Here is a 20,496-nt window from a genome sequence, read left to right as displayed (position 1 = left end):
CCTGCGAGACCCGGAAGGCGGGATGATGACGTTTTGCCTCGATTTCAGATCCGAGCCTGACTTGGATCGGCCTCGGATCGGGGGGGTTCGGATTTCAGAAATCCGAACCCGCTCACCCCTAGTATGTATAGATGTATGTGCACGGTGTCACTTAGTGTACAAGGTGAATCTCATTCCCAGAGAGAGGGATTTACACCATCTCATTCAGCACACTATAGAGAGATCAGGAGGGGACACATGAGGTAGTTGGATGGGCCCCGCACGGACAGAGCGGGGACCAAATACCGTCACAGGAGAGGTAACTGTCAGCTTCCGGGTCCACTTCCAGTGCTGGTGGTTTTCCGATGCCCCAGGGATCGCTAAGGATCAAAATAATTGGTGGTGGCAGGGACCGGAGGTGTGGAGCAGCTGATACCTGGAATGGTCCGGGATCTGTTGTGACCGTGCCAGCATTAGTGTGTGTGCTCCAGCGGGCGATGTCACCCGTGGATCCAGGGACCGTCTGACTCAAAAAATGCTGTGTGTCTGACAGGGCAGTGCCTTCAGGGAAGCCGGCCCTCGTATGGAGATGGAGCTGGTTATGTGATGGGAGACGGGCATCTCAGTGACGCAGGCCATCGTATGGAGCTGGTTAGGCATCTCAGGGAAGAGGCTCTCTGCTATACAAGTCCTTGCAGCTAGACTATCACTCCTGGAGGTGGTGAGCAGAGGGGATGCAATCGGGAAGTTGGCTAACATTATACCGACAGCCGGCTTCCCGACTGTCATATCCCGGCAAGGGTGAAATGCCCGGCATCTACATCTCATTTCACCAACGCCGGGAGACCGGCGCCCGGCATCCCAATCGAAGCGATGCCAGGCGCCGTGAACGGACAGCCGCGGGGGTGGAGGGTTAGGTTTACCGCACCCGGGGGGGACTTAGGGTTAGGCTAGGGGGAGGGAGGGTTAGGGTTAGGCTAGGGGGAGGGAGGGTTAGGGTTAGGCACCCTCTCGGTGGGACTTAGGTTTAGGCACCTGAGAAGGGGGGGTTAACGTTAGGCACTTACAGGGGGATTAGGGTTAGGCACTTGGGGTGGAGGTCAGGGTTAGGCACCCCTAAGTGCCTAACCCTGACCTGCCCCCCCCAAAAAATAAAAAAAACTGTCTAACCCTAATCCCCCCTGTAAGTGCCTAACGTTAACCCCCCCTTCTCAGGTGCCTAAACTTAAGTCCCCCTGGGGGGTGCCTAACCCTACCCTCCTCCCCAAGGAGGGTTAGGGTTAGGGGGGTTAGGTTAGTGATTACTTACCTTACAACGATCCGGATTTCCAGCGCTGTCGGGCTGCCGCTGCCGGGAATCAAACCGCCGGCGGTATTTTATTCCGATTCCGAGCAGAGAGCCTATACCTTTATTCTATTGTCTCTCAGCCAGCAGTATAGGAAAGTTACATTACAGACTATTTATGTCTCATTCATTAAGCAATGGAGGCTCCGTTACTGTGGGGGAGATATAGCAGAGACTGAGTGGATGTACATGGAACTGGGACCAGGTAGACAGTTAGATCTATAGATAAAATGTACTAACAGAAGGCAGAGTCCTGAACCCTCCTGTAGACTTACCGTAGCGGAGACCATTATAGTGATTTGGGGGAGCACCTGTAGCTAGAGCTTCACCTTGCGCATATCCACTACACGATAAAAATCAACGATTACGACATCGTTATTGTTCAATCGTTCATTAATCGTGCAGTGAACATTCAGGTCAATCTGCAAATATCGTCAGGCTGTGCACGCTCGGGGATGAGGGAGGGATCTACACTGAGCGACACATCATTTAGTGTGGGCACATTATCCGCTGCACAGTATGATGAACGATTGCACAATTCCGTGTAGTGGATACGCACCTTAAAATGGCGCAGGACCGCTACTGATTGTTATACTATATTTACACTTCCCTGCTTATACTTTGTGTTAATCGTATGTTGGACCGGAGGAAATACTGTATGATAAGCGAATATTGTCGCTTTAGTGAAGGGGTTAGTAGAGTAATGTGTTGGTATAAACGTGACGCTATGCAGCGATCCCATATATAAGTGCTGAATTTATTATTAGTCTTATGTTAAGATATTTAGAAGAACTTCAAATTGTCAGAGGGATAAAGGGACCTACCTACCATTTTATTCATTAATCTGTTCCTTTATGTTATGCGTATAGCGCATCTATATCCTGAATGATAATAAACTTATCGCATCAATGTATCACCTGAGGTATATCTATATAATTCTATGTCACCTGATGGGAAGGGGTTACAGTAATATACATTAGATATATTGGGTCCCCCCAGGCCGCACTGTGCTTTACTGCCATATACAGCGTGGGTGTGGGCACTTACCCTACACAAACAGGGGTTACAGTATGTAGTGGTGCCCTGGGGCATTGCGCCCTCCTGTAATCTGTGCCCTCCTTGCAGGACGGCGGGAGCCTCCTGTGTGCGTGCGATGAGTCCGGAGACCACGTCTTGTCGGTATGGCAATGGCAGCGCGAGGTGAAGGTGACGGAAGTTAAGGTGAGAGAATTGCCCAGTAATGGCCGGGTCCATACGGCGGACACATGAGCGCTAACGCTGCCACCTCCTCCGTTACCAGTGTTCCACCGAACCTGTGCTCGCCGCCATCTTTCACCACACAGAACCCAACCTGATCATCACCTGCGGCAAATCCCAGCTGTATTACTGGAGCCTGGAGGGCGCTGCCGGGGCCACAGCCGGAACGGCCACATTAAGCAAGAGACAGGGGGTGTTTGAGGTGAGATATCAATCAGCTGCTATATGGGGGCACTTACTGAGGACGGGTATGGGTTTGTTATACAGAGGGAGGAGGACGGGTATGGGCTTGTTATACAGAGGGAGGAGGACGGGTAGGGGCTTGTTGTACAGAGGGAGGAGGACAGGTATGGGCTTGTTATACAGAGGGAGGAGGACGGGTAGGGGCTTGTTATACAGAGGGAGGAGGACGGGTATGGCCTTGTTATACAGAGGGAGGAGGACAGGTATGGGCTTGTTATACAGAGGGAGGAGGACGGGTAGGGGCTTGTTATACAGAGGGAGGAGGACGGGTAGGGGCTTGTTATACAGAGGGAGGAGGACGGGTAGGGGCTTGTTATACAGAGGGAGGAGGACGGGTAGGGGCTTGTTATACAGAGGGAGGAGGACGGGTAGGGGCTTGTTATACAGAGGGAGGAGGACGGGTAGGGGCTTGTTATACAGAGGGAGGAGGACGGGTAGGGGCTTGTTATACAGAGGGAGGAGGACGGGTAGGGGCTTGTTATACAGAGGGAGGAGGACGGGTAGGGGCTAGTTATACAGAGGGAGGAGGACAGTTAGGGGCTTGTTATACAGAGGGAGGAGGACGGGTAGGGGCTTGTTATACAGAGGGAGGAGGCCGGGTAGGGGCTTGTTATACAGAGGGAGGAGGACGGGTAGGGGCTTGTTATACAGAGGGAGGAGGCCGGGTAGGGGCTTGTTATACAGAGGGAGGAGGACATGTGGGGGGGACAGCTGTACATGAGGACGACAGGTAGGGGGGCTGCTGTTCAGGGGGAAGAGGACATGTAGGGGGGACAGCTGTACATGGGGAGGAGGACAGGTAAGGGATGTTATACAGGTTGCTGCACAGATATAATATCCAGTAATACGTTATATAAGTTGAGGCTACATACACTGTTAGGAACAGCAAAGGAAATGTGGACAAATAGCAGGAATTTGGGACTTGTAGTGCTAGATTGAAGTATTATTCTACATAAATATAATAATTTAATTGTGCTAGTTATAATGGCTAACTTTCATTTATTTCCAGACAATTGGCAATCAAAGCCTATAACTAATCATTACCTATAACTAGTCCTTATCGTGAGCTGATACCTCATTGCCTATAACTAGTCATTACCGTCAGCTGATACCTCATTGCCTATAACTAGTCATTACCGTCAGCTGATACCTCAGATCCTATAACTAGTCATTACCATCAGCTGATACCTCAGATCCTATAACTAGTCATTACCGTCAGCTGATACCTCATTGCCTATAACTAGTCCTTACCGTCAGCTGATACCTCAGATCCTATAACTAGTCATTACCGTCAGCTGATACCTCATTGCCTATAACTAGTCATTACCGTCAGCTGATACCTCAGATCCTATAACTAGTCATTACCATCAGCTGATACCTCAGATCCTATAACTAGTCATTACCGTCAGCTGATACCTCATTGCCTATAACTAGTCCTTACCGTCAGCTGATACCTCAGATCCTATAACTAGTCATTACCATCAGCTGATACCTCAGATCCTATAACTAGTCATTACCGTCAGCTGATACCTCATTGCCTATAACTAGTCCTTACCGTCAGCTGATACCTCAGATCCTATAACTAGTAATTACCGTCAGCTGATACCTCAGATCCTATAACTAGTCATTACCATCAGCTGATACCTCAGATCCTATAACTAGTCATTACCGTCAGCTGATACCTCATTGCCTATAACTAGTCATTACCGTCAGCTGATACCTCATTGCCTATAACTAGTCATTACCGTCAGCTGATACCTCAGATCCTATAACTAGTCATTACCATCAGCTGATACCTCAGATCCTATAACTAGTCATTACCGTCAGCTGATACCTCATTGCCTATAACTAGTCATTACCGTCAGCTGATACCTCATTGCCTATAACTAGTCATTACCGTCAGCTGATACCTCAGATCCTATAACTAGTCATTACCGTGAGCTGATACCTCATTGCCTATAACTAGTCATTACCGTCAGCTGATACCTCAGAGCCTATAACTAGTCATTACCGTCAGCTGATACCTCATTGCCTATAACTAGTCCTTACCGTCAGCTGATACCTCAGATCCTATAACTAGTCCTTACCGTCAGCTGATACCTCATTGCCTATAACTAGTCATTACCGTCAGCTGATACCTCAGAGCCTATAACTAGTCCTTACCGTCAGCTGATACCTCATTGCCTATAACTAGTCCTTACCGTCAGCTGATACCTTAGAGCCTATAACTAGTCCTTACCGTCAGCTGATACCTCATTGCCTATAACTAGTCCTTACCGTCAGCTGATACCTCATTGCCTATAACTAGTCATTACCGTCAGCTGATACCTCAGAGCCTATAACTAGTCCTTACCGTCAGCTGATACCTTAGAGCCTATAACTAGTCCTTACCGTCAGCTGATACCTCATTGCCTATAACTAGTCCTTACCGTCAGCTGATACCTCATTGCCTATAACTAGTCCTTACCGTGAGCTGATACCTCATTGCCTATAACTAGTCATTACCGTGAGCTGATACCTCATTGCCTATAACTAGTCATTACCGTGAGCTGATACCTCATTGCCTATAACTAATCATTACCGTCAGCTGATACCTCATTGCCTATAACTAGTCATTACCGTCAGCTGATACCTCAGATCCTATAACTAGTCATTACCGTCAGCTGATACCTCAGATCCTATAACTAGTCATTACCGTCAGCTGATACCTCAGATCCTATAACTAGTCATTACCGTCAGCTGATACCTCAGATCCTATAACTAGTCATTACCGTCAGCTGATACCTCAGATCCTATAACTAGTCATTACCGTCAGCTGATACCTCATTGCCTATAACTAATCATTACCGTCAGCTGATACCTCAGATCCTATAACTAGTCATTACCGTCAGCTGATACATCATTGCCTATAACTAGTCATTACCGTGAGCTGATACCTCATTGCCTATAACTAGTCATTACCGTCAGCTGATACCTCATTGCCTATAACTAGTCATTACCGTCAGCTGATACCTCATTGCCTATAACTAGTCATTACCGTCAGCTGATACCTCATTGCCTATAACTAGTCATTACCGTCAGCTGATACCTCATTGCCTATAACTAGTCATTACCGTCAGCTGATACCTCATTGCCTATAACTAGTCATTACCGTCAGCTGATACCTCATTGCCTATAACTAGTCATTACCGTCAGCTGATACCTCATTGCCTATAACTAGTCCTTACCGTCAGCTGATACCTCATTGCCTATAACTAGTCATTACCGTCAGCTGATACCTCAGATCCTATAACTAGCCATTACCGTCAGCTGATACCTCATTGCCTATAACTAGCCATTACCGTGAGCTGATACCTCATTGCCTATAACTAGTCATTACCGTGAGCTGATACCTCATTGCCTATAACTAGTCATTACCGTCAGCTGATACCTCATTGCCTATAACTAGTCATTACCGTGAGCTGGTACCTCATTGCCTATAACTAGTCATTACCGTGAGCTGGTACCTCATTGCCTATAACTAGTCATTACCGTGAGCTGATACCTCATTGCCTATAACTAGTCATTACCGTGAGCTGATACCTCATTACCTATAACTATTCATTATCGTGAGCTGATACCTCATTGCCCATAACTAGTCATTACCGTGAGCTGGTACCTCATTGCCTTTAATGTACTTTCCATGTAAATTCTCCACCTACACCAAGAGAAATGAAGGCATCGGTGGGAATTGCGCTCCTCGTCTCCTAGCCGGATCCAGGAAGCGGTCTGCGCTATCGGGGTGGATTATGAGGCTGGACGCGAGCTGCACTACGTGGCCTCACCGGTCATTTCTTCCTTCCGCAGAAACACGAGAAGCCACGGTACGTCCTGTGTGTGGCGTTTGCTGAGAACGGAGATGTGGTTACGGGAGACTCCAATGGCCACCTCTATGTATGGGGTAAAGGTGAGCAGAAGCAGGGGCACGGGTAATACACAGGGATCACCGGTCACTCCGTCATACGTGTGGTCTCTTCCAGGCAGTCACAGGATCTCGCAGGCTGTGTGCGGAGCTCATGATGGCGGAGTCTTTGCTCTGTGTGTATGTAGAGATGGGACACTATTATCTGGAGGCGGCAAGGATGGGCGTGTCGTTCGCTGGGACCACAACTACAAGAAAGTGCGGGAGACCCGGGTATGGGAGGATGATGGTGAAGGGGGCTCAGATTTTACTGGTCCAGGAAGAGGGCCCCAATGCTAATACTTCTCCTTTCAGATTCCGGAATGCTTTGGGCCGGTGCGGACCATTGCGGAGGGGCGCGGAGGAGAGACTCTGTATGTGGGGACCACAAAGAACTGTGTGATGAGCGGCAGTCTGGAGAACGGGCTGAGCTGTCTAATACAGGTACCGTATTGCTGCAAGAGATACATGAAGGGTCGTCGTGTTCCAGTCTGGCTGTACGTGTGTGTGACGCCCAGCTGGCAGTCTGTCTGCCCGGCACGCTGAGGCACGGATAGACGGACTGAGGGTGGCCATAATGCTGACCGAGCCTTCCCAAATCCTGTATCCATCATGTCAGAGGACAGGGATCCGGGCAATAGTGGCTTCTGCGTGTTCTGGTAATATGACGCCGTGTGTATACCCTGAACACTGAACATGCTACACACATGAGACTCTTCCTTCCTCCCCTCAGGGTCACACGGATGAACTCTGGGGTCTTTGCTGTCACCCGTCTCTTGATCTCTTCCTGACCTGCGGCTACGATAAACTGGTTCATCTCTGGAACAGTAAGGACCACCAGCCTGTCTGGACCACCACCCTGGAGGTGAGACCAGTAAGGAGTGTGATCACCAGTGCGTGCCATAGAGAGACTGGTGCATGGTGTCTGGCTGAGTCTGTGTAATATATACAGGACTGAAATTAGCTTCATAGAATAGAACATGTTATATCAAATCAATGACATTAAATTAAATCACTTATACATTGTATAAACCAAAAACACAAACTTCAATTGTATTGTGCTGTGTCCACAAAGGTTTTGGGCATGAAATCGGCTGGTAGAGTGGGCACAGGCACGAGATTTTATACATTTGAATAATAAGCTGTAGTTGTGCAGGAGTTATATCGCCTTGGGCAACAAATGTGACACTTGGAGCAACGCAAATTACAAATGTGTCTTATGTAAGTGACCCCGCTGTCACATTTGCCCTTTGCACAATACAGCTACTTATTTATATGTGAAAATTGTGCCTGTGCCCACTTTACCACCCAATTTCATGCCCAAAACCTCTGTGGGCCAAGCACAATACAATTTGACATTTGTGTAATATACACTTTTTTGTTTATACAATGTAAACATAGAGATTAAATTTCATTGTTTTACTATAACCTGAATAAGAAGCCGGACTGGACGTGTTGCTGCCGCGTCTGCCTCTAATCTACCTTATGGGGACCTCAAGCACAATGTCATCCTTAGTCCTGTGTAAGAATATTCTTCTATCTATCCGAAGTATACTGTATATGTGTGCATGTGTATATGTGTATATATATATATATATATATATATATATATATATTATATTTTCTATCCACTGTGGGCATTATGTGTATAAGGGGCACTACCACTGTGGGCATTATGTGTATAAGGGGCATTACTGTGTGTTGTAACATGTATAAGGGGCACTACTGGGTGCATTGTATAGGGGTTACTACTGCTGTGGGCATTGTGTGTATAAGGGGCACTACCACTGTGGGCATTATGTGTATAGGGGTCACTACCACTGTGGGCATTATGTGTATAAGGGGCATTACTGTGTGTTGTAACATGAATAAGGGGCACTATAAGTGGTGTAATGTGAATAAGATTGTGGTGTGATGTAAATTGGGGATACTATTGCGTGACCACGCCCCTTTCTTGTGAGACTACGTCGTGCTCTATTATTGGAAAATGGGAGGGAGGGCGCCAATGAATAGTTTGCAGGAGGGCGCCAAACACCGTAGCACCGGCCCTGCTTTCCGGGTAAGCTTTGCGGTGTAGGCCTTGCACCATTTTAGTTGCCCTTCTTTGTACAGTCTCTAATGTATCAGTATCCTCCTGGAGATGTGGCCTCCATAGCTGGGCACAGTATAGAGATGAGGACGTACCAATGACCTATACAGTGATATTATCACTTCTTTCTCTCTGCTACTGATTCCTCTCCCTATGCACCAAGCATCTGACCTGCCTTCCTCATTGCTTTGTTACATCGCTTACCAGGCTTTACATTGTATAGAATAGAGAGCACTACTGTGCAGACTCCATGTTTATCCTCCAGGGAGGCTTCATTCCCTAGTCTAAGATGGCCGCTGACCTAAGTACTGCGCATGCGTGGCACCATCTCGTTACCTGTGTACAGTTCTCTTCCACTTCCTCCAGTTATACCTGCTGGCCAGAATGCTATCCAGCATCCCTGCCCTGCTACCCGGTGATCTGCTATAGCCTCGTCCTCCTCCGCCAGACTCACTCTCTGTCCTAATTCTTATTATTCCTCCGTCTGTTCTTCTGCTTTCACCTATATCCCTAATACACAGGTTTCACCCATTTTACCGCCTGAGTGGGGCATTTTATTGTGCGATTCCTCATCCCTGTGTAGTGTGACCCTGTAATAAGGTATATATTATATACATTCTGTGCCATCAGTGTGACATAACCTCTTCCTGTCCCTCTAGGACTCTGCACGAGCAGCTGGCTTTCATCCATCTGGCAATGTTGTAGCAGTGGGGACCACAACTGGGAGGTGAGAAGCAATATTCATACAACACGCGTGTCATCCTTACATGTCATCCTTACATGTCATCGTGTCTGACTCGGAGCTGTATGTTACGCCGGTACTCACGCAGTTCAGCCATTTTGTTTTTTGTATGCGCATAACAGTGTGGAAAGTCTCACTGCGCACGTGCAAACTAAAGTTACAAAAAGCCTTCGCAGTGCCAGTGATTGTAAGCTCCTGAGCAGAGCACTGCCGTCCATGGGCCAAAAGTGTATGCAAAAAGGCTCCGTGTGCGTGTTATGGGAGCCCCAGGGGTGTGTCTGCGTTCCCAATCACATGACCACAGTCTCAGAGGCCGCTACGTGTGCGTGTTATGGGAGCCCCAGGGGTGTGTCTGCGTTCCCAATCACATGACCACAGTCTCAGAGGCCGCTACGTGGGCGTGTTATGGGAGCCACAGGGGTGTGTCTGCGTTCCCAATCACATGACCACAGTCTCAGAGGCCGCTCCGTGGGCGTGTTATGGGAGCACAGTGGAGAAAGTAATAGCGTACAGCGTGAATCAGGCCCTTGTGTTTTTAAAAAAAAATGTATTACTTAAACTTAGCGTCTGTATACCGATGAGAATACCGGGTTTATGTGCGCGTAATTCTTGCTGATTGCGAGTCGCTACCTAGAGAAAGGCAGAGATTATAGATTCCACACAGTACCCAGATCCTTTGTGTGTCCCATGGATCACACAGGAAACACAATAGTGAAGGTACAATAATAACTGTGTTACACAGACGCACAATAGTTATGTAAGAACAATAACTACAATATATACAGTAATATTAGTCACACTATGAGAGATGTGCCCCCTATCAGTGTCAGTGACCGGGGATAGTACTGCTGTGGTGCCCTGTACACTATATATACAGTAATATTAGTCACACTATGAGAGATGTGCCCCCCTATCAGTGTCAGTGACCGGGGATAGTACTGCTGTGGTGCCCTGTACACTATATATACAGTAATATTAGTCACACTATGAGAGATGTGCCCCCTATCAGTGTCAGTGACCGGGGATAGTACTGCTGTGGTGCCCTGTACACTATATATACAGTAATATTAGTCACACTATGAGAGATGTGCCCCCCTATCAGTGTCAGTGACCGGGGATAGTACTGCTGTGGTGCCCTGTACACTATATATACAGTAATATTAGTCACACTATGAGAGATGTGTCCCCCTATCAGTGTCAGTGACCGGGGATAGTACTGCTGTGGTGCCCTGTACACTATATATACAGTAATATTAGTCACACTATGAGAGATGTGCTCCCCCTATCAGTGTCAGAGACCGCGGATAGTACTGCTGTGGTGCCCTGTACACTATATATACAGTAATATTAGTCACACTATGAGAGATGTGCCCCCCTATCAGTGTCAGTGACCGGGGATAGTACTGCTGTGGTGCCCTGTACACTATATATACAGTAATATTAGTCACACTATGAGAGATGTGCTCCCCTATCAGTGTCAGTGACCGGGGATAGTACTGCTGTGGTGCCCTGTACACTATATATACAGTAATATTAGTCACACTATGAGAGATGTGCCCCCCTATCAGTGTCAGTGACCGGGGATAGTACTGCTGTGGTGCCCTGTACACTATATATACAGTAATATTAGTCACACTATGAGAGATGTGCCCCCCTATCAGTGTCAGTGACCGGGGATAGTACTGCTGTGGTGTCCTGTACACTATATATACAGTAATATTAGTCACACTATGAGAGATGTGCTCCCCTATCAGTGTCAGTGACCGGGGATAGTACTGCTGTGGTGCCCTGTACACTATATATACAGTAATATTAGTCACACTATGAGAGATGTGCTCCCCTATCAGTGTCAGTGACCGGGGATAGTACTGCTGTGGTGCCCTGTACACTATATATACAGTAATATTAGTCACACTATGAGAGATGTGCTCCCCTATCAGTGTCAGTGACCGGGGATAGTACTGCTGTGGTGCCCTGTACACTATATATACAGTAATATTAGTCACACTATGAGAGATGTGCCCCCTATCAGTGTCAGTGACCGGGGATAGTACTGCTGTGGTGCCCTGTACACTATATATACAGTAATATTAGTCACACTATGAGAGATGTGCCCCCCTATCAGTGTCAGTGACCGGGGATAGTACTGCTGTGGTGCCCTGTACACTATATATACAGTAATATTAGTCACACTATGAGAGATGTGCTCCCCTATCAGTGTCAGTGACCGGGGATAGTACTGCTGTGGTGCCCTGTACACTATATATACAGTAATATTAGTCACACTATGAGAGATGTGCCCCCTATCAGTGTCAGTGACCGGGGATAGTACTGCTGTGGTGCCCTGTACACTATATATACAGTAATATTAGTCACACTATGAGAGATGTGCTCCCTATCAGTGTCAGTGACCGGGGATAGTACTGCTGTGGTGCCCTGTACACTATATATACAGTAATATTAGTCACACTATGAGAGATGTGCCCCCCCTATTAGTGTCAGTGACCGGGGATAGTACTGCTGTGGTGCAGGGTTCTGCTGAGAGTTATGGTGCTGAGGGACTCCTCTCTTCTTATGTTGAGTCTTTTCCCAATCCCAGCTGCTCTGCCTGTGTTCTCGCCTAGCAGGGTAGGGTCCAGCTTACTAGTCAGTCCCCGTCCATGGGGTACACAAGGTGTTCCGGCTTATGGGTAGCTCCCGATGGAACATGCGCTTAGACTACTTATCATATGCTGTGTGACGTCTGCTGCCGGAAGGCTGGAAGGTAGCGCGACCTATGAGGCTGGCAGGATCCGCAGTCCCAGCCCAGCTCCAACCTTGGTGACACAGAATAGAGAACCCAGAGTCTCAGGTGGAGCCCCGTCTTATCCCTCAGTCCAGTGCTGGCATTGGGAGGAGTTATGAATCCCAGAATGTTAAGGTGCCCTGGGCAGTATGAGAAGGGACAGTCCTGCCCACTGTAACAGTCATAGAATGAGGGTACCCCTGCCCTGTGTAGTGCCGACGCTGGGGGAGGGCCCCTGCCCTGTGTAGTGCCGACGCTGGGGGAGGGCCCCTGCCCTGTGTAGTGCCGACACTGGGGGACGGCCCCTGCCCTGTGTAGTGCCGACGCTGGGGGACGGCCCCTGCCCTGTGTAGTGCCGACGCTGGGGGACGGCCCCTGCCCTGTGTAGTGCCGACGCTGGGGGACGGCCCCTGCCCTGTGTAGTGCCGAAGCTGGGGGACGGCCCCTGCCCTCTGTAGTGCCGACGCTAAGTGACAGTCCATTTGCTCTTTTCTCTCCTGTCTCACAGGTTCCTCGTCCTGGACACTCAGTCCCATGTAATTGTGACCACCATTTCTGATGCTGGGGAGCAGATCAGTGTCACCAGTTACAGTCCCGGTAAAGTCCTAGTCCTATTTCTTGTGTCGCTGCGCCTGTGTCTGATTCTCCCGTATTTCACGGTCGTCTTGTCTCTCTCGCAGATGGTCAGTATTTAGCGGTTGGGTCACATGACAACTTTATTTACCTGTATGAAGTGGCGGAGGAAGGAAGAGAGTACAGACGCGTGGGAAAGTGTACGGTGAGTATGTGCTCCAGGCACGGAGTTACGTTGACTGTACAGTCGCCAATCCCACGTGTCACAAGCTACGCCATCCGCAGGGATTACTATCCTGAAATATATTTTCCCAAATCCCACTCTATGCCGTGACACAGATCTGGGAATCGTGGCCCCCTGTAGCGTTTCTGGGCACAGTTCTGGGAATCGTGGCCCCCTGTAGCGTTTCTGGGCACAGATCTGGGAATCGTGGCCCCCTGTAGCGTTTCTGGGCACAGATCTGGGAATCGTGGCCCCCTGTAGCGTTTCTGGGCGCAGATCTGGGAATCGTGGCCCCCTGTAGCGTTTCTGGGCACAGATCTGGGAATCGTGGCCCCCTGTAGCGTTTCTGGGCACAGTTCTGGGAATCGTGGCCCCCTGTAGCGTTTCTGGGCACAGATCTGGGAATCGTGGCCCCCTGTAGCGTTTCTGGGCACAGTTCTGGGAATCGTGGCCCCCTGTAGTTTTTCTAGGCACAGATCTGGGAATCGTGGCCCCCTGTAGTGTTTCTGGGCACAGATCTGGGAATCGTGGCCCCCTGTAGTGTTTCTGGGCACAGATCTGGGAATCGTGGCCCCCTGTAGCGTTTCTGGGCACAGATCTGGGAATCGTGGCCCCCTGTAGCGTTTCTGGGCACAGGTCTGGGAATCGTGGCCCCCTGTAGCGTTTCTCTGTTATCCTCTTTACGGGACCTGGTTTTTGGCATTAAATTTGGGAGTGAAAAATAGGCCTAAACTGCAGTTTGTTTCTAGTGCTAAAGTATTGTCTGCACATAATCCTGCTGCCCAGCAATGAAGGTGCTGAGTAACCCCCCCACCTGTGTATAACTGCCGCAGGGTGGGATTATTTTTATCAGGATGTTTATTTTTCACAGCTGATTTTCTAAACTTTATTCGTTACCGCAGGGTCACTCCAGCTACATCACTCACCTGGACTGGGCCACGGACACTTCCTGCTTCATGACTAACAGCGGAGACTATGAAATCCTATATTGTAAGTACAAATCTCTGCAGAAAGCACGCAGGCGTTTGTCACGGGATCATATGAAAGGATTTTAATGGACGCTATCTGCCCATTTTGCAAAGAACAATTTCTTCTTTATCTTACCTATATCTATGGTGTATATAACGTATACAGCTATGCATTATGATACGTGTCCGGCGGTGTTTATAAATACATTGTGGAATAAATAGTTGGATTGAATGGAGAACTCTTCATCGCTGCCCAGTGGTCACAAGTGGTACTGCATATTACTATTCTGGCCCCAGTTATTGGTGATGGGGAGCCCCCGGGTACCTGCAGACCCCCTATATAAGGTGCAGCTCAGCCTGGTCTGTCCTCATTGTAAAATGGATTATGCTGGCGCTATATAAGTAAATGCTAAAAGTCATGTTAGTAATTCTTGTGGCAGCACTGCAGCAACCATGCGCCCAATGTCCTGTTCCCTCAGGAAGCCGCGCTCTCTCCATATCCTCTATTACAACGCGGCTAATAACAGTTGTGAGGTTGGCGGAGAAGGGAGAGCGTCGCGCTTGTCAGAGGAAACTGCAAAATGAGGGAGAGGAGTTGTGTACAGAATCCCGATACCGACACCCTCCTTCCCCAGTGCCTAACCCTAACCCTTCCCCTCTAGTGCCTCCCCCTCTAGTGCCTCCCCCTCCCCCTCTAGTGCCTAACCCTCCCCCTCTAGTGCCTAACCCTAACCCTCCCCCTCTAGTGCCTCCCCCTCCCCCTCTAGTGCCTAACCCTCCCTCTCCCCCTCTAGTGCCTAACCCTCCCCCTCCCCCTCTAGTGCCTAACCCTCCCCCTCTAGTGCCTAACCCTCCCCCTCTAGTGCCTAACCCTCCCCCTCCCCCTCTAGTGCCTAACCCTCCCCCTCCTCCTCTAGTGCCTAACCCTCCCCCTCCTCCTCTAGTGCCTAACCCTCCCCCTCCTCCTCTAGTGCCTAACCCTCCCCCTCCTCCTCTAGTGCCTAACCCTCCCCCTCTAGTGCCTAACCCTCCCTCTGTAGTGCCTAACCCTCCTCCTCTAGTGCCTAACCCTCCCCCTCTAGTGCCTAACCCTCCCCCTCTAGTGCCTAACCCTCCCCCTCCTCCTCTAGTGCCTAACCCTCCTCCTCTAGTGCCTAACCCTCCTCCTCTAGTGCCTAACCCTCCCCCTCTAGTGCCTAACCCTCCTCCTCTAGTGCCTAACCCTCCCCCTCCTCCTCTAGTGCCTAACCCTCCCCCTCTAGTGCCTAACCCTCCTCCTCTAGTGCCTAACCCTCCCCCTCCTCCTCTAGTGCCCTAACCCCCCCCTCCTCCTCTAGTGCCCTAACCCCCCCCTCCTCCTCTAGTGCCCTACCCCCCCCCCCTCCTCTCTGGTGCCTAGCCCTCCAACTCTCTGGTGCCTAAGCCTCCCCCTCTCTGGTGCCTAACCCTCCCCCTTCGGGATGCCGGCGCGGGTCTTCTTTGTACCGGCATCCCATGTGTTGTGATATTGACTATATCCTGGGGGAGAGGAGGTTGGAGGAGTAACGGGTGTAGCATGGGGCAATTCTCTTCCCTATAGTGGGGTATCAGTAGCCTGAAACTGTGACCCCTATATTCCATATCGCGGTGTTCGGTTGAGGCAGGAGCTGTGGCTGGGAGGTTTGGGAACATCTGGCTGTACAGGTGTCACTGTGTCCTCTGTGTTACTGGGGTTTTGCAGTAAATGTATCTGGGCCATGGGGGGAGAATCCCGATATTCCTCAGCATGGATGGCGGCAGTATATAAGGGTCTCCCCCCTCTCTCTCTCCGCAGGGGACCCGGACTCCGGGAAGCAGATCGTTAGTGCCGAGAGTGTGCGGAACCTGGACTGGGAGAATGCCTCCTGCACGCTGAGCTTCCATGTGCTGGGTGAGTGATCCTCTGAGGCTGGAGCTCCGCAGTCATCCAGTATAGACTGGTCCGGTCCATGTAACGGCCCCCACCAGCTGGCAGTGCCCGGCTGTGCTGTCATTATGCCAGGAATGTTCTGCCTGTGGTTGGCAGTGTATGCTGCCATCTGTCCCCATACAGGGAGTCATCTTGTCCAATGCCAAGTGGTTACCTGTTGCCTCATAAGTGTCCAGTATGTTACCCACATAGGATCTATATAGCGCCAGGCCTGTAGTCACCCCCCCCCCTCCCCCCTGTAAGGCGCAGTCTGTCCCCTATGGGGGCACGTGTTTCGGAGATGAGATTATTTTGCTTTCTATGTGGGAGAAAGTGGGCAGAGGCTGCGAATACATAACTTTAGACTGCAGCGCAGATGGCCGTATCCGGATAGCCGTAAATATCGCAGTCATGTAATAATCATAGGATTACACCGCACCCCTAATTCCCATATTACACCTTCCCATTCCCACGTGCCTCAGCTCTGTCAGGATATGGATACCCACTGTACAACCCCGATGCCTGCAGGGTCCAGCTTAGTGCTGGCAGGGGAGAATAGTACCCTGCAATGTGGGTGCCGCCACCAGTCAGTGGCGCAGATGTTCAGCCATAGACATTACATTTTCTGTGTGCACTAAGTAATAATACACCTTACCTATATGGTGGCTTCTCTGCATTGGGGAACCTCCGAGGGAAAACATTCCTCCCTGGGCAGACGATGTCTTCAGTCAGTATTTACTATTCATATAGGAGATCACAAGGTCTAGGAAAGATGCCTGTTTGTGTCGGAATATAATCAACAGAGGTTCAACCAGACCTGTGCACACTGCATCCCCTATGGCCTCCTGCCCCCTGTGTCTCTCCGGCCTCCTGCCCCCTGTGTCTCTCACCGGCCTCCTGCCCCCCCGTGTCTCTCACCGGCCTCCTGCCCCCCCCCGTGTCTCTCACCGGCCTCCTGCCCCCCCCCGTGTCTCTCACCGGCCTCCTGCCCCCCCGTGTCTCTCACCGGCCTCCTGCCCCCCCCCCGTGTCTCTCACCGGCCTCCTGCCCCCCCCGCATCTCTCACCGGCCTCCTGCCCCCCCCGTGTCTCTCACCGGCCTCCTCTGTCTCACTTCAGCCTTCAGTCACTACAGTCTGCTGTCTTTCTAGCCTGCTGTATAATCAGCCCTCTCCAACTTACCTTCTTATTGACAGCCTACAAGCCGCAGCGCCTGCTCCCTGCCAGCCCTCCCCTTAAGTTGTCCCTGAATAGGATATTGGGCCCCGGCCTCAGGAGCTGCCATGGGGACAGATGGCACATACGCGGGAGCTATGAAGTAACGCCAGGCGAGCGCCTATAAAGCTGCCTCTTATTCTCTTTGTACTTAGGGCCTTATTCTGAGGTGGATGGAATAGCAAAGCCGCACAGACACAAGCCGCACACACAAGCCGCTGTGCAATTCCATCCATTTAAAATGCAAATGCAGAAGGCGGTGTCATACACACACATACATACACACATATGTATACACACACACACACACATACACATATACATACACACATATATACACACACACGTACGTACGTACGTACGTACGTACGTACGTACATACACACATATGTATACACACACACGCCTCCTTGCTGCATTCGCGTGATCCCAGAGCTGTGGCCCAAGTCGCAGCCTGCAGTCACCATCGAAACAATTGTTGTCGATGTTCCATTGGCCATGTCCTGGCAGCTTGTGAGGCCAGGAAGTCTGTGTGCACCCACGCAGAACCTGGCCTCATCCATTCCGGAGATCACATCTTAGATGTACGCTAACCATCGGCTTAGCGTACATCTCTGAATCAGACCCTTAGTCCCCTCCCGGCTTCTCTGACCCCTCTATATAACGCAGGTCTCTGTGTCCTCCAGGGATTTGGCCAGACGGAGCAGATGGGACCGATATGAACGCAGTGTCCAAGTCACATGATCGGAAGCTGGTGGCCACCGGGGATGATTTTGGAGGAGTCCGTCTGTACAATTATCCCTGCGTGGTGCCTCGGGTAAGACTCCTGTCATGGGCTGCGAGAGATAATACCATGGGCTGCCCCCAGCTACACACACCTGTATGATGGTGATCATACACAATGGGGGAGATGGAGAGGGTAATACATAATACCATGGGCTGCCCCCAGCTACACACACACCTGTATGATGGTGATCATACACAATGGGGGAGATGGAGAGAATAATACATAATACCATGGGCTGCCCCCAGCTACACACACACCTGTATGATGGTGATCATACACAATGTGGGAGATGGAGAGAGTAATACATAATACCATGGGCTGCCCCCAGCTACACACACACCTGTATGATGGTGATCATACACAATGGGGGAGATGATGGAGAGAATAATACATAATACCATGGGCTGCCCCCAGCTACACACACACCTGTATGATGGTGATCATACACAATGGGGGAGATGGAGAGAATAATACATAATACCATGGGCTGCCCCCAGCTACACACACACCTGTATGATGGTGATCATACACAATGGGGGAGATGGAGAGAATAATACATAATACCATGGGCTGCCCCCAGCTACACACACACCTGTATGATGGTGATCATACACAATGGGGGAGATGGAGAGAATAATACATAATACCATGGGCTGCCCCCAGCTACACACACACCTGTATGATGGTGATCATACACAATGGGGGAGATGGAGAGAATAATACATAATACCATGGGCTGCCCCCAGCTACACACACACCTGTATGATGGTGATCATACACAATGGGGGAGATGATGGAGAGAGTAATACATAATACCATGGGCTGCCTCCAGCTACAAGCACACCTGTATGATGGTTATCATACACAATGGGGGAGATGATGGAGAGAATAATACATAATACCATGGGCTGCCTCCAGCTACACACACACCTGTATGATGGTTATCATACACAATGGGGGAGATGGAGAGAATAATACATAATACCATGGGCTGCCCCCAGCTACACACACACCTTTATGATGGTGATCATACACAATGGGGGAGATGATGGAGAGAGTAATACATAATACCATAGGCTGCCTCCAGCTACACACACACCTGTATGATGGTGATCATACACAATGGGGGAGATATTGTAGGCGCCCAGCTACAGCGGGCACAGCAGCCATATGACTAAGCGCCTGTATATAGTGATCACACATTACACCAGCCACCATGTGTCACTAATTCCCGTCTCTCATTGTAGGCGCCCAGCTACAGGTACAGCGGGCACAGCAGCCATGTGACTCGCGTCTGTTTCCTGCACAACGATACTGCTCTGATCTCCGCTGGCGGCAAGGACAGCACTGTGCTGCAGTGGACAGTTATGTGACCTTCCCGACATTTGAACCCCATGTGTGCTCTGCAGAGCATCTTACCTGTCTACCCGTAAAGAGCCTCTAGATTTTACCAGCAACCTCGTCTCCAGCCTCGCCTATCACCCTAGCGTGTCTTACCCCCATCTAGTCCTTCCAGCAGTGTCCCGCCCGCCTGCGCACCTCCTGCGTCTGCACAGCACTCGCTTCCACCTGTCACCGTGCCCGTTCTGCTGGACAGTTTTCACGCATCCGCCTCCATCCCTCTTGCAGAGCATCTCTGCATGTTTCGTAGACTGTTGAACATCACGTCACCACAGAAGATTTTCTGCACCAGAACTAGCGCACTCTAATTTGCACAGCAGCACGGAGGGTCTTTAGCCCCCGATATCTATCCGCTGATAGCGGGCACCCCTGGTCTGCTCCCTGGCATAGGAAGGATAACTATGTGTGTTTACAATGTGGCACCAAGAAATCACTGCAATAAATTATATAAAATATCTGATGTCCCTGTATTTATTATTTTATTACCAGTTATTTATATAGCGCACGCCTAATCCGCAGCGCTTTACCGAGAAGCCACTGACATCAGATCCTGCCTTATATACTATATTCCATATCACATACACATACCACCCAACTGTCCCGCTTTTCAGGCACTGTCCTGTGGGCGGGGGGGAAGTTGGAGGGACAACATGTGCTTGTCATTCATACACACTGTGCCGGGTCTCTGAGAGGGGCTGGGGGCTGTCCTGCAGCCCCCAAAAGCCCCAGCATGAGGAAAACGAGGGTGTGGTTCGCGGGTACGGCATTTCCAGTGAGGCCACGTCCCTTGTCATTAAGCCACGCTCCCTATTTTTGAGCAATTGTTACCTCCATTACTGAACAACACTTGGAAGGTTTGCGTACACACTAGGGTTTTGTCAGAAGCCAATTAACCTACCAGTAACCGGAGGAAACCCACGCAAGCACGGGGAGAATGTACAAACTCCACACAGGGCCATGGTGGCAATCAAAGCCAAGATTTCAGTGCAGTGAGGCAGTAATGTTGACCACTACACCAACACT

General features: G+C 50.0%; 1 protein-coding gene across 1 annotated transcript; it reads left to right on the top strand.

The window, feature by feature from the left end:
• Positions 1-2,434: 2,434 nt before the first annotated feature.
• On the top strand, positions 2,435-19,929 carry LOC148435676 (echinoderm microtubule-associated protein-like 2; the record flags this gene model as incomplete). The annotated part of the gene is made up of 13 exons (XM_088465655.1): positions 2,435-2,545; positions 2,625-2,783; positions 6,671-6,770; positions 6,844-6,998; positions 7,080-7,208; positions 7,498-7,629; positions 9,513-9,580; positions 12,889-12,977; positions 13,061-13,158; positions 14,079-14,166; positions 15,958-16,053; positions 17,972-18,102; positions 19,320-19,929. Coding segments are annotated over 13 exons (1,482 nt in total), but the record flags the coding sequence as incomplete, so codon positions are not given.
• Positions 19,930-20,496: the final 567 nt, after the last annotated feature.

This window comes from Taudactylus pleione, unplaced genomic scaffold (genome assembly GCF_031769625.1).
Source record: "Taudactylus pleione unplaced genomic scaffold, aTauple2 ptg002108l, whole genome shotgun sequence".
NCBI lineage: Eukaryota > Metazoa > Chordata > Amphibia > Anura > Myobatrachidae > Taudactylus > Taudactylus pleione.
The sequence above is the reverse complement of the archived record's forward strand: the minus strand, read 5'-3'. Positions and strand labels throughout refer to the sequence as shown.